This window comes from Podarcis muralis, chromosome 6 (assembly GCF_964188315.1).
Source record: "Podarcis muralis chromosome 6, rPodMur119.hap1.1, whole genome shotgun sequence".
NCBI lineage: Eukaryota > Metazoa > Chordata > Lepidosauria > Squamata > Lacertidae > Podarcis > Podarcis muralis.
In genome coordinates this window covers 24460657-24473766 of record NC_135660.1, presented here as the reverse complement: position 1 = coordinate 24473766, position 13110 = coordinate 24460657, and the positions used below count along the sequence as shown (strand labels likewise).

The 13110-nt window shown below is 43.0% G+C and overlaps 1 protein-coding gene across 3 annotated transcripts in view; it reads left to right on the top strand.

Moving 5' to 3' along the window:
- The window catches only part of RNF13 (ring finger protein 13), a 48470-nt gene extending 36466 nt beyond the window's left edge, over positions 1-12004 (top strand). For all 3 annotated transcript variants that reach the window (XM_028731277.2, XM_028731278.2, XM_028731279.2), the window contains 2 exons: positions 9010-9090; positions 10532-12004. In XM_028731277.2, coding sequence (XP_028587110.1) covers positions 9010-9090; positions 10532-10902 — 452 coding nt within the window. In that variant the 3' untranslated portion in view covers positions 10903-12004. The remainder of the gene's footprint in view (positions 1-9009; positions 9091-10531) is intronic.
- Positions 12005-13110: the final 1106 nt, after the last annotated feature.

Here is a 13110-nt window from a genome sequence, read left to right as displayed (position 1 = left end):
CTTAAAATTTAATACAAAGGAGTGTCAATTTCTTTTCCTGATAAGGATTTCTGGTGGAGATGAATTAAAGAGGACAAATATGCAAGGAGTATTATTTTCTTCTTGTTGTATTGCATGTTATTTTACTGGGTTTGCCAGTATGCCTTGCTTATGGAGCATGGGAGGGGTGTGGTAGAATTATGGTATCCATGTATGTGTTTAGTAAGCATGTTGCTTTTTGCTTTGCTTCATAAAAGTGGAAGAGATCTAATAGGCCACAATATCATACCCAAGGCTGATGTCAGCAGCTGGCATGTTTGTACCATTGCTGAGGCTGACTTCTGCTGACCCAGGCCTTGTTTTCCAGTCAGCCCCCACTGCAATTGCTCAAAGTTGCCCACCATCATGCTATTTCACTGCAGGGCATTGTGGGTGATGATAATGGCAGCTTGCCTTATGCTCTTTAGAGGAGTGCAGTCATTGTCCTCTCATTTATATGCCTTCCCATCTGCCACTGTGTCATGGTGGAAATGAATAGAAGCAGGGTCACCCACTGATGTTCAGGAGGCCACATTGACATAGGGAGCCCCATGCTGAGGGTCCCCTCAAACCTGGAGACTGCTCTGATCAAACCTTTGCTCCTAAGGTATTGCCAGTTTTTAATTGACCTCCTTCATTAGCAGAGATCTGACAACTAGAGTCAACTTGCATGTGTTTGCTGCCATGTGGAGGTACCTCAAAACGTGAAGTGGTATAGAAGTGTCACGAGAACATACCTTTTCCAAAATTTGGGAGGCATGGAGATGAAAGAGTCCTCTTTCTGAGAAGTGTACCGTATATTTTTTTATTTATTACACAAAATTTATATGTCACTTGATTGTAGAAAAAACCTCAAACTGCTGTCACGAGTTTGCACATATAACTGTAGAACAGGTCTATATATAGAATTGAGTTCTAGAGTAAGTGCTGATTTTGACAGCCAGGCAAGTCTGTTAAATCTTTAAAGCTGTTGCTGGGTGCTTAGAATAGGAAGTCAACTCTTTGCCTAAGAACTGATTGAGGAGGAAAGCAATGGGGGAAGGAAGACAAGGTGTAAGGCTCTTCAAGTTAAAAAATCTGTCTGGTACTTTATATTGCTGGAGGCACACATATGAACACTTGAAATATGAGTGGAATAACACTGCTTATTGTGGAAGAAACACATTCTCCTAAGCACTTCTGAAGAATAACATCCATGGGGCTTAATGGAGGGGCACACTGCAAATGCTAGCCTTTGGGGGCAGGGGGAGAGAATATTTATCCCTCTCCTCTGATGAAAAAAGTCCCACAAAGCTACTTGCCACACAGGTGCCCATATGGTATTTTTCTCTCTACAGGGCAAATGCTGACTTAATAGCGCTGTAAATAGTTGCATGTTTTGCCCTACATGGCAAATAGTAGCTTTGGAGTGTTGTGATTTTAATCAGAAAAGTGGCATAGAATAATGTGTTACATACCCCTCCTGGTGCTGCAGTCCTGTTCAGGTGACCTTTAAACTTAAAAAAATAATAATTGCAGGAGATCCCATGACACACTTCCCAATGTCACTTCTTGTTTGGCCCCGAACAGCCAGAGCTGCTGCGAGGGTATTTGGAGGGCACAACTCTCTTCCCTGTCTAACCATTGACAAGAGTAGTGCTCCTGTCATGGTGACAGGTCTGCCACAAGTTAATGGCTAGATTCCAGGCAGTTCTTGTTTTGTGTACTAATTTCAGGCACATATAAGCTGCTGTATTAGCTGTCCCCATGAACACAGCCACAGGCTTCTGAGATGGGTGCCAGCTGAAAGTCCTCAGGCACATGCTATTTTTATTTGTTTCCACTTTATTTGAATATTTGCACTCTTCTAATGGAAAGCACATTCCAAATTACTATAAAAAAAATTAAATTCCAATGCCAATTGATTTAAAACAGCAAATAGACTAGGCTTTACAACACTGGTATTTTGTGTTCTTTGGAGGTAAGACAACAACCCAGAAATCTTCTGTAACTCCAAGGAAAGCTTTTGGATTATTCTGTTGCTTTTCCTGAAGTCTTGTAAACAACTACATTTTTTTTTTGTAAAGGTTATTACTAACTGCTAATGCTAATTAATTACACTGGAGCTCTCCAATGTGTGACATTTAAGGTGCAGTCCATTTATACTCAAACACACTGCCAAATTATTGTTTAACTGTACAAACTGCTGGAAAGGTGATAAATATTTGATCAAGGGGCCTTTGTGGAATCAACTGAGTGGGTGCTGTATTGAATCTATTATTGATGGAGACAGTAGCATAGAGCTCTTCATTCTGGTCTTCCATGATAGGCAGAATCACAGCTAACTCAATTCATTCAGTCTTTCACAGGTTTGGAAGTGCATCTGGGGTGGGGTGGGGTGGGCACTCTTTTCCATCATGGTAAAAGCCAGAGAAACCGCAAATATCTTTTTCAATCTGAAATGTTAACTTCCTGAGGGTGAAATGAGTAGAGAGTATGCGTGAAAAATAGAGTAGATCTCCACTTAGACCAGCAGCTCTCAAATGGCACGATTTGGTATGGGTCTTAGTAGACCACCACATTCATTAATTCGTTTTAGAAATCAAAGCACATATATATATGGAAGTCATATTTTGATAACTGTAGTCTTGTCTTTCTAATATAATGTGCTTGTGAGCAAAGTTCTGTGAAATCAGATGTTAAAAGTTTCAGCTCAGATTCAGCATTCAACCCACTTGCTGGCATTAATTCCCCATCTCCTATAACCAGTGCATACTATTACAATCACATGGTGGCCATTACTTCTCAAATAATGGTTGCATACTTTATATTTCCCTAATCTGCCAGGTTAGAAGTGCAGAATACATGCATTTATTATTTCATATAATTCATCATCTAGAACACATGGACCAAACATCTACTAAATTAATACACTGGGCAATTCCAGCATGGCTTCTGCAAGAATAAGACCCATCTAACCAGCCTCTTAAGAGTTATTTGAGAATGTCAATAAGCACACGTACAGCATGTATACTTAAGACTCTCAATATGCTTTCTATACAGTCTCTGAACAAAGACGCCTAAGTGAGCTTAGCAGTTATGGATCAGTAACTGCTTGAAGAGCAAGAAGCAGAGAGCAGGAATGGACAGTTCTTACAACAGAGGGATGTAAGACGTGGGTTTGTCCAAAAATCAGTTTGGGAACCTCTGCTTTTTAACTTGTTCATAAATAGTCTGGAGTTAGAAGTGATCTATAAGGTGGCCAGGCTTGCTGATGACACCATATTGTTCAAGGTGATGGGGTGGGGGATGATTGCCAGGAACTCCAAAAGGATCTCTCCAAAATGGCTGAAATGGACATTAAAATCACAATGCAATTCAGAAAAAGCAATGGTTAAGTGATGTACATTGGGGCAAAAAATCGTAACTTCAAGGAGATGCTAATGGGGCCTGAATTGACCATGACTGAGCAGGAATGAGACCTTGGAATTCTAGTAGATTGCTCGCTGCAACTAATGTGCAACAGCTGTGAAAAAGAAAATTCCCTGTGAGGCATCATTAGGAAAGAGATTGAGAATAGAACTTCCAGTAGCATAATTCTGTTACTCGAATCTATGGTTGAGCTGCAATACTGGGTAGCATTCTGGTTGTGTACCTCAAAAAGGATACTGAAGAGCTGGAAAATGTGAAGAAAAGGGCAACAAAAAATAGAACGTGGATTGAGTTGGCTTCTAAATGGCAGGCAGTCTCCAGAGGTGGAGGAAGCTTCCTGCTATAGACCTTTGCCCTCAAAACTATTAAGACTTGGCAGTGCCCTCCCTCCCTGCTTCTCCTTGCATATTTTTTTGCGCGTGAGCCATACCCCTGCCCCCCCCATGCATGTTAAGGAACACAACGTTTTTAGTATGTACAGGCAGACATATTTCTTGCACTTTTCAGTGTGTGCAAGGTTTCTTATACAGTGGTGCCTCGCAAGACGAAATTAATTCGTTCCGCAAGTTTTTTCTTCTTGCGAGTTTTTCGTCTTGCGATGCACGGTTTCCCATAGGAATGCATTGAAAATCAATTAATGCGTTCCAAGGGAAACCGCCTTCAGACCAGGTCCGGGGACAGTCTCTCCCCCGACCTCTTCTGAAGTCGGGGGGGGGGGGGGACAAGGGCTTCTGAAGGCTGGGGGGGGGCTGGGGGGGAACAAGGGCTTCGCTGCCGACCCCCAGCATTTTAAAATCTCACCGGGACACGGGGAGATTTTAAAATGCTGGGGGTCGGCAGCGAACGCTTCGCTGATCCCGGGATGGCAGGCAGATCTGCACCGCCATCCAGAGCGGGGCGGGACTTAGCGCCCCGCTCGGGATGGCGGCACAGATCTGCCTGCAGTCCCGGGACGGCAGACAGCTCTGCGCCGCCATCCCGAGCGGGGCGGGACTTAGCACCCCGCTCGGGATGGTGGCGCAGATCTGCCTGCAGTCCCGGGACGGCAGGCAGCTCTGCGCTGGCATCCAGAGCGGGGCGGGACTTAGCGCCCCGCTCGGGATGGCGGCACAGATCTGCCTGCAGTCCCGGGACGGCAGACAGCTCTGCGCTGGCATCCAGAGCGGGGCGGGACTTAGCACCCCGCTCGGGATGGTGGCGCAGATCTGCCTGCAGTCCCGGGACGGCAGACAGCTCTGCGCTGGCATCCAGAGCGGGGCAGGACTTAGCGCCCCGCTCGGGATGGCGGCACAGATCTGCCTGCAGTCCCGGGATGGCAGACAGCTCTGCGCTGGCATCCAGAGCGGGGCAGGACTTAGCGCCCCGCTCGCGATGGCGGCACAGATCTGCCTGCAGTCCCGGGACGGCAGACAGCTCTGCGCCGGCATCCAGAGCGGGGCGGGACTTAGCGCCCCGCTCGGGATGGCGGCACAGATCTGCCTGCAGTCCTGCGACTGCAGGCAGCTTTGCGCGGCCATCTGGAGCGGGGCGGGACTTCTCTGCTGTCCCGGGGAGATTTTAAAATGCTGGGGGTCGGCAGCGAACGCTTCGCTCCCGCCCGCCAGCATTTTAAGATCGCCCGGGGCAGCGGAGAAGTCTCCGCTGTCCCGGGAAGGCAGGCGGGGGGGAGCAAAGACTTTTGCCCCCCGCCGGCCTTCAGAAGAGGTCCAGGACCTCTTCTGAAGGCCGGCTGTGGGCGAAGGTCTTTGCTCCCGACCGCCAGCAATTTAAAACAGGTCCCCGGAGATTTCCCTATGGGCTTTCGTCTTGCGAAGCAAGCCCATAGGGAAATTCGTCTTGCGAAGCGCCTCCGAAACAGAAAACCCTTTCGTCTTGCGGGTTTTCCGTCTTGCGAGGCATTCGTCTTGCGGGGTACCACTGTAGTTATTTTGGAAAACAGCCATCTTTAGTGTGACCCCCTCCCCCCTTAAACTGCTTTAGTTCAAAAGCATCAAGATAGAAGCTAATATTTCACTGGTAGTCTTAGATGGGTTGTTCCATTTGCTAAGTTGCATATAAAACTGTGTCAACTTCCCGTAGGAAGACCTAAGGAAAAAACCTCTAAGCCTGTTGGGGGAGGTGGGGAATAGGGCACATTTCAGTCTTAATTATTCTTCAAAGCTCCTTTAAACAATGTGGTAGCTCTGAGTATGCTGGCGTCTAGACAGAGCAAGCCTGAGTTATCCCTGGTGTTGCCTACAGAGGGAAACTTGTGTGATGGCCAACTCTAGCCCCATATTGGCTCTTTGTCAGATTTGGCAAGAGAGGAATAAAAATGGCTTGATTGTTGCTAGATAAGATTTCCCAGGACAGTAATGCAAAATCCATTAGCACCAGTAACAACAGCTTCAGCCCTGTTGATGCTAAAGGATTAACCTTTCAGGGCTTTCCTGGTACTTATTTGGATGGGAAGTAAAGCAGCAGCTACAGAGGATTGTAATCTTGGTATTAGGCATTCCTGGGTTTTCTTTCAACTGCAGCCTACTCTGCTTGCCGAAAAAGCATTGTGTGATTCCTTGCATTCAGATGAGGCTAATTAGTCAAACTTTTTAGAAAGGGAGAGGGATCCAGCTATTCCTTCGCTGGATTTTTGCTTTAATTCTGAGCCAACAGTTCTTGGCTGTTCTTGGTAGCTTGCATTTAGCATGAGGGGTATTGTACAGGGATGGCCTTACACCTGTCTCACAGTAGTAAGGGAAGAGAATCAGACCTTTCTTTTATTATATGTGATGCATTTCTTAGCATTTAGGATGTAGAGCCTGAAGACTTGGTCAGGCATTTTCTGTTGAAGCCAGCTTTTCCTGTCGACAGAGCTTGTGGAGTGTTTGTAGAGACTGCCGTTGCTGTTGTTAGTTGCTTTTTTTGAAACTCAGAGACTTGCAAAAAATGAACACTAAAAACAAGGATAAAACAACTTAAAATACACAAGTAATATAGAAAAAGTAAGATACAGAGGATAATAAGAATGTTTTGCCTGGCACCTAAAAACACATAGTGATGGTACCAGGTGGGCCTTCTTGGGGAGAGCATTCAGTAAGCTGAGACCCATTTTTGTGTTGCCATCCTGTGTGTCTCGCTTGGAGTGAGCACTTTGAGAAGGGTCTCAGGTAAAGAACGCAGGTTCTGGGTTGGTTGATGTGTTGAGAGGCAGTCCCTGAAGTGTTAGGCTCCTGAGCTGCAGAAGGTTTTATAAGCCAAAGCCAGTAGTACTTTGGTCTAGAAACCAATTGGTAGGCAGTGCATTTGGGCCAGGATTGGTGTTAAGTGCTAGGCAATTTTGTCCCAGTGAGGAGCCTGGCTGCTGAGTTCTGCACCATGTGTCTCCATCGCAAGCCCACCTTTTTAACAGAAGGCTCTGTCTGTACAAGTAAAAGAGACTTGCTGATCATGTCTGGATTCAATAGGGAAGCCATTCTGAGGGGGTTCATGGTTTTGAGACCTACAACTAATTTTGGGAGAAGGTGGTGTTTGAAGGTGCCTAGGGTAGGCTGAAAATTCTACGCTAAGTAAATGTTATGTGGCAAGATTGGGAAAAATTCCATATGTTCATATAACTGGTTTAACTGGTATAGTTAAACCAGAAGAAATGTTGAGCATAGTTTATCATGGAAGTCATATTAAGGATGCTGACAAAGAGGAAAACAGTGATTTGTGTACAGTTTGTGTTATTATAAACTAAAGTAATATAAGTACAATTCTGTCATTTAGAAATTGTGTTATTCTTTCAAATGAGATTGTCCTTTATCCTGTTACTGTCCATTACTGGCCCATCTGGCTGACTTCACAATACTGTATAACTCCTCATATGGTTCAAGTCTTAGTAATTTTATTTTCATGGCTTCCATTGTAAGTATCTTAAAACACTTCAACTGTACAGGCATTTAGCAATATAAGGTTTACTAGGGGCTGCTGCCCCTGCTTGTGTTGCTCAGATAGCTTAGTTGGTGGAACTTGAGACTCTTAATCTCAGGGTTGTGGGTTCAAGCCCCATGTTGGGCAACAGAGTCTTGCATTGCTTCTGAACAAGTCCATGCATGTACAGTGGTGCCCCGCAAGACGCATGCCTCGCAAGACGGAAAACCCGCTAGACGAAAGGGTTTTCCGTTTTTGAGTTGCTTCGCAAGATGATTTTCCCTATGGGCTTGCTTCGCAAGATGAAAACGTCTTGCTAGTCTTGCGATTCCCCCCCCCCGCTTCCCCCCCTTTTTCTAAGCCGCTAAGAGCCTTTTAGCAGCTAAGCCGCTAAGCCTTTAATAGCAGCTAATCCGCTTAGCCGCTAATAGGGTTGCTTCGCAAGACGAAAAAACCACTAGACGAAGAGAATCACGGAACGGATTCTTTTCGTCTTGCGAGGCACCACTGTATTTGTCAGGTGCCCATCCGTTGAAATAAATAGGGAAAGGAGAACTATTGTATATAGAGGAATTGTGTACGTGTGTCTGAGCTTGGATGTTTGTAACAAATGCTGGCTTGAGGTAAAAGGATGCATACTTCCTGGTCTTACTATGTTAAAAGAATCAGAACTATTCCCATTAACAATTAGTAAACTCCAAAGGGTAATCATCTAACCTGATAAATTAATATCTAAGCAAACATAAATTCACCATAGGTATCTTCCCTTTCAAATTGTGTATTTTCATCATATTGTTGGTTTTTATATTTATGTATATATTACACACACACACACTCATTTTCTCTCTCTCTCTCTCTCTCTCTCTCTCTCTCTCTCTCTCTCTCACACACACACACACACACACACACACACACAGAGTCGTGTTATTATTTATTAATAATTTTAGGAATCATGACTCCAACAATTAACAAATTACTATTCTGTTGTAAAAATATTAAGATGTCTTAGATTGCTTAACCTCTCTACAATTATCTCTCCAGGACTAGAAATGATACACATTGCTCTTTTTGAGAAAAGATCAGAAATAATTTTGGTATTGTAGGCAGCTCAGAAACATCGTCTAATGAAACAAGAGCTCTAGTTTCCTTGCAGCCTGGCGTTATGCAGATCTCAATACAGGGCTCTCTTTATGACTATTCTCTACTGCGTTTTGGGCCCATCGTCACCCATTTTTCTTACACCTTACCATAATTGGGGTAGCAGCACTGAAAGCTACCTTAAATCCATTCGAAACATTGCTTTATTATTATACTGACTGGCTGTGGCTCCAGCATTTCATACAGGGATTTCAGCACTCTCTGGAGATTCCAAGGACAATACAAAGGTTCAGCATTCTCAGTATTACTCTATGAGAGAAGCCTGCATTTAGCAGTATTTTAAAATGTTATGGAAAGTGACCCTGTAAGAATGTGAGAAAATAGCATTAATAGCTTAACATGAAGAAAGAGATGAGACACAGTAATAGAATAAAAACAAAAGAGACAACATTTCATCAAATTAATTGTCCTGCATTCTAAAACAGCCTTGCAGGATTGAGGAGAAATTCCCCGCAGAGCCAGTTTTCTATCTTATACTTGAGTTTCCACTTTTGTAATGCAACTTTTATTCCATTTTTTTTCCTGCTGCAGGAGATGAATATGATGTTTGTGCCATTTGCCTGGATGAATATGAGGATGGAGACAAGCTCAGAATCCTTCCTTGTTCTCATGGCAAGTAACTTCATTTGGGCTTGATGTAAAAATGCAACGAATAAGAAATCAAAACCTGTGTTGTTGTTAACAAATCCTTTTAGTTGTCCAAGATGCACAGTGAAATACAAGGGCATTGTTGGGACTTCTGAAAATAATAAAACTGGAAAAAACCATCCCTTCCTACTTTCATCTACTCAACAGGTTGTTTAGTATGTGGAGTTAAGCAGGAGAATAGTTTAAAGTACTCTAACGGACAAATAAAATTGTATTTGTTCAGCAGACTGCTGCAAAAGCACAGATGGAATGGCAACTTTTCCAGGCAGCCCAGTGCTAATGGCAGTCAACACTATCCAAAGAAGCAGGTGGTTCCCCTCCCCTGGAGTCTGTACCACTGCCAAATGCATATGCCAGATCATGCATATGCTCTGTTTGAATGCTCTCCCATGTCAAAAACCCTTTCCTATGAAAAAACTGGCATGCCAGGAAAGTCATGTAGCAAATTCAAGGAGTGCATACAACAATGGCCAACAGCAATAGCCAGATAGAAGTCCTGTCTAGTGAGGTTTCTTTTTAATATGGGAATGGAGCCATATTCAAATATGCTATTTCCTACTTGCATTTAGAAATGCTAATCTGAGGAATTCTATGCACTCTTACTTATTTGAACATGTAGGTCAGCTAAAAGTTAGGAAGTGTTACACACATCAATGCCTTGATTGCAGCTAGAAAGTGGTGTTTGCATAATTTGCTCCCTCCCTGATTAATTCTGCTACCTGTAATGTCTGCCTTAATCCAGAATAACTTTTCTCAGTAATAGGCTGAAGTATACATCTAAATGAGGGCAGTACATGCATTTGATTAGATTGAGAGCTGCAGACAGGGCCCCTTTCACTTTTAATTTTATACAGCACTTTGTGCTTTTAAGCAGTCCGACAAAAGTATTTTCCTGATACCCAGTGTCACCTAGAATTCTGCACAGGAACAATCAGGGATTTCCAGAGGGTTTCTAAAAGTAGCAGCAATGCTGAGCTAGATGGACCAATTATTTGATTTGGTACAAGGGAGCTTACACAAGTCAGACCTCTGGTCCATCCAGTTCAGTATTATCCACACTGACTGGCAGCAGCTCTCCAGAATTTCTGAAATGAGATAGTCACAAAACTTGAACCCAAGATCTTCTGCTTGTAAATGTCCTAATATTGAGCTTTAGCCCCTTATTTTTAAAATTAATTGAAGCTTGACAAATGTTCTATTGCTGTTCCTCTATTGAGGATAACACCTAAAGCAGCACATGGTTGATTTTTTTTTTGGGGGGGGGAGTGGACCCCACTAAGCTACCTGCTATAGAACAGGTAGGGGTTTGGGGGCAGTGTTGTGTATGTTTTATCATTAAATATAAACCACCCTCTTTCTAAAACTACTGATAAAGTTAAGTGATTCTCTCTTTCCCCCCAAATAGCATACCACTGCAAGTGTGTGGATCCCTGGTTGACTAAAACCAAGAAAACATGCCCAGTCTGTAAACAGAAAGTGGTCCCTTCCCAGGGAGATTCAGACTCTGAAACGGACAGCCAGGAAGAAAATGAAGTCTCCGAGAACACTCCTTTGCTTAGGCCGCTTGCTTCCGTCAGCACTCAGTCCTTTGGGGCGCTGTCAGAGTCTTATTCTCACCCGAACATGACCGAGTCTTCAGACTATGAGGATGAAGATGACGACGACAATGAAGATATCGACAGTAGCGATGCAGAGAATGGAATGACTGAAGAGAGTATAGTAGTCCAGCTACAGCCCAATGATGAACAGGATTACAGAATGGCAAATACCGTTTGAACTTCAGAACAAATGGTGTTAACTGAACTCCTCTGTCCAGAGAGCTCTACTTTTATGTACACATACATAGGGAAGCACATTGTGACCCTGCTGTTGCTTCAGTAGAAGCAGCTGTTCATATAGTGTTCTATATAGTTTAATCTCATTACAGGTTTCTTTGTTGTTGTTGTTTTGTTCCCATTTGTCTTTTGAAGACAAGCGTTTTAACTGGACGTCACAATGGTAATGAGTAACATGGGGCACTCCCATCACTAGAGACGACAATGCACACAGAAAGAGATGTTATTTCAGCACCTTGTTAAAATGGAGTTTAGCCAGGACAGTAAATATATTTTTTTGCTTACAGTGTGTTGGTAAGCAGAGGTTATATTGACAACGTTATTTATTACATGTATGGTACGTTCTACCCTGCAAATCCAACCAAAAAAAGTATATGGGTATGTGTCTGTGAGGGCTTTTCCTAGAACAGCTAGTACTCAATGAAAGAACAAGGTAGGCTTGTTTTAGTATTCATTTATCAAGAGCTTCTCCAACAGATGAGGGAGATGGGCTTTGATCTCCATAGAAAAGCAATTTGCCTGCCCTTCCCATTATCCTATTGTGCTTGCAAGATCTGCTGGAAGTAGTGAAAGAAGTTTCAGCATCACTTAGGCTTAAACATCTCCTGAGGAAAATAATCAGGATACAAATGTATTCATCTGGCACACTTCGCTAAAAGCAACTCAGTTTATTCTTAAGACGGGGTGGGGACCAATGCAAAAAGGCACCATCAGGCCACACCACATATAGAAATATGGAATTTTGTGTGTGCGCTATTGATTCTCAAAGGATATATACCTCTATACAGAGCATTTGAAGATCCATTAGTCTGCTACAACTATGCACATAGAAAAATTAAGTATTGGATTTGAAAAATGAGTGCTTATAAATATCTAACAGAATTCTACTTACAGTATATCATGGAAAAAGATAAATTATATACAATTGTAACTATGTAGAAAGTAGCCACACTTCTGTATAATTAAACTGCAGAGATTTTTTTTATATGGCCTTGTATAGGAAAGTTTGAAAGGATGTTAATAAAACATGTTTTCCACTTTAATACTGTATGTGAAAGAACTACATAACTGAGTGTTTAAAAACTACAGTTGAACCAAAATGTAGTGGAATGCTGTGAACACAGATCCACAAAATCAATCTTCCCAGAGGATATGCAAAAGGGGGGTGGGGGAGGCGCAAGAAACTGTGTTCATGCAGTAAGAAAACCCCTCTCTGCCACTATGTGGCACTCAGGTAGCAGCATTCCATGAACAGACACTTTGCCATTATCACTTTGCCATCTCCGAGTAGTTACAACAGTAATGGAGAAACTGTGGCCTTCCAGGTGTTGCTGGACTACGACTCCCATCATGGGCAGGGCTCAGGGGTGATGGAGCAGTAGTTCAGCAACATTTGGAGTCTCCACCCCGTTTATAGTGAGTGTCACATAGCTGTTCTGTGTTATTTTCAAGCAAGAAATGGTGCAGAGGCTGCAGTCAGTGGGAGCTGTGAGCCAATATAATAAAGTAAACTTTTGGGAAATGCTTGTGGGCATCAACCATATTACCTGCTGAAGATTTAACCTAGTTCAACTGTTGAATGCATAAGTATTCACTCACATTGCAGCAAATAGATTTTAGGGCACAACACATCAAGAATTACTTGTGCAAGCCTGTTGAAATCAAGAGCCCTATTGAAAAGCATATTTTGCTTTTCATGTCCAGTGACCAATATAGAACCAAGAAAATGAACAGTATATATTTGTCACTTATAATATGCTCAATTCTAAATTACACGTTGCAGTTTCTGTGTTAGGCATTGTGCAGTTTTTTAAAAAAACAACACACATAAATATAAGTCTCTCTTTAGCCTGAGTGCATCAATGCCCTCATCATATTCAAATATTCTGTCTTAGGGAAGCCTCTGTCAACTTAAAAGAAATGCAAACGCTGTCAGTAGTCTTCTCACAGCAGCTGAGAAATCATTTCTGCAAGTTACTGTGGTAGCTGAGGAAAGGTCACTCAATGTGACTGGAGGAAAATTAAGATGGTGGGGGTGGGGGAACAACGACGACACACAAATGAGTAAACAATCGTTAGATGAAGGACTCTTCTCTCCCCCGCCACACATGCATACATACTCAACCTGCTTACAAAATACATGATATCA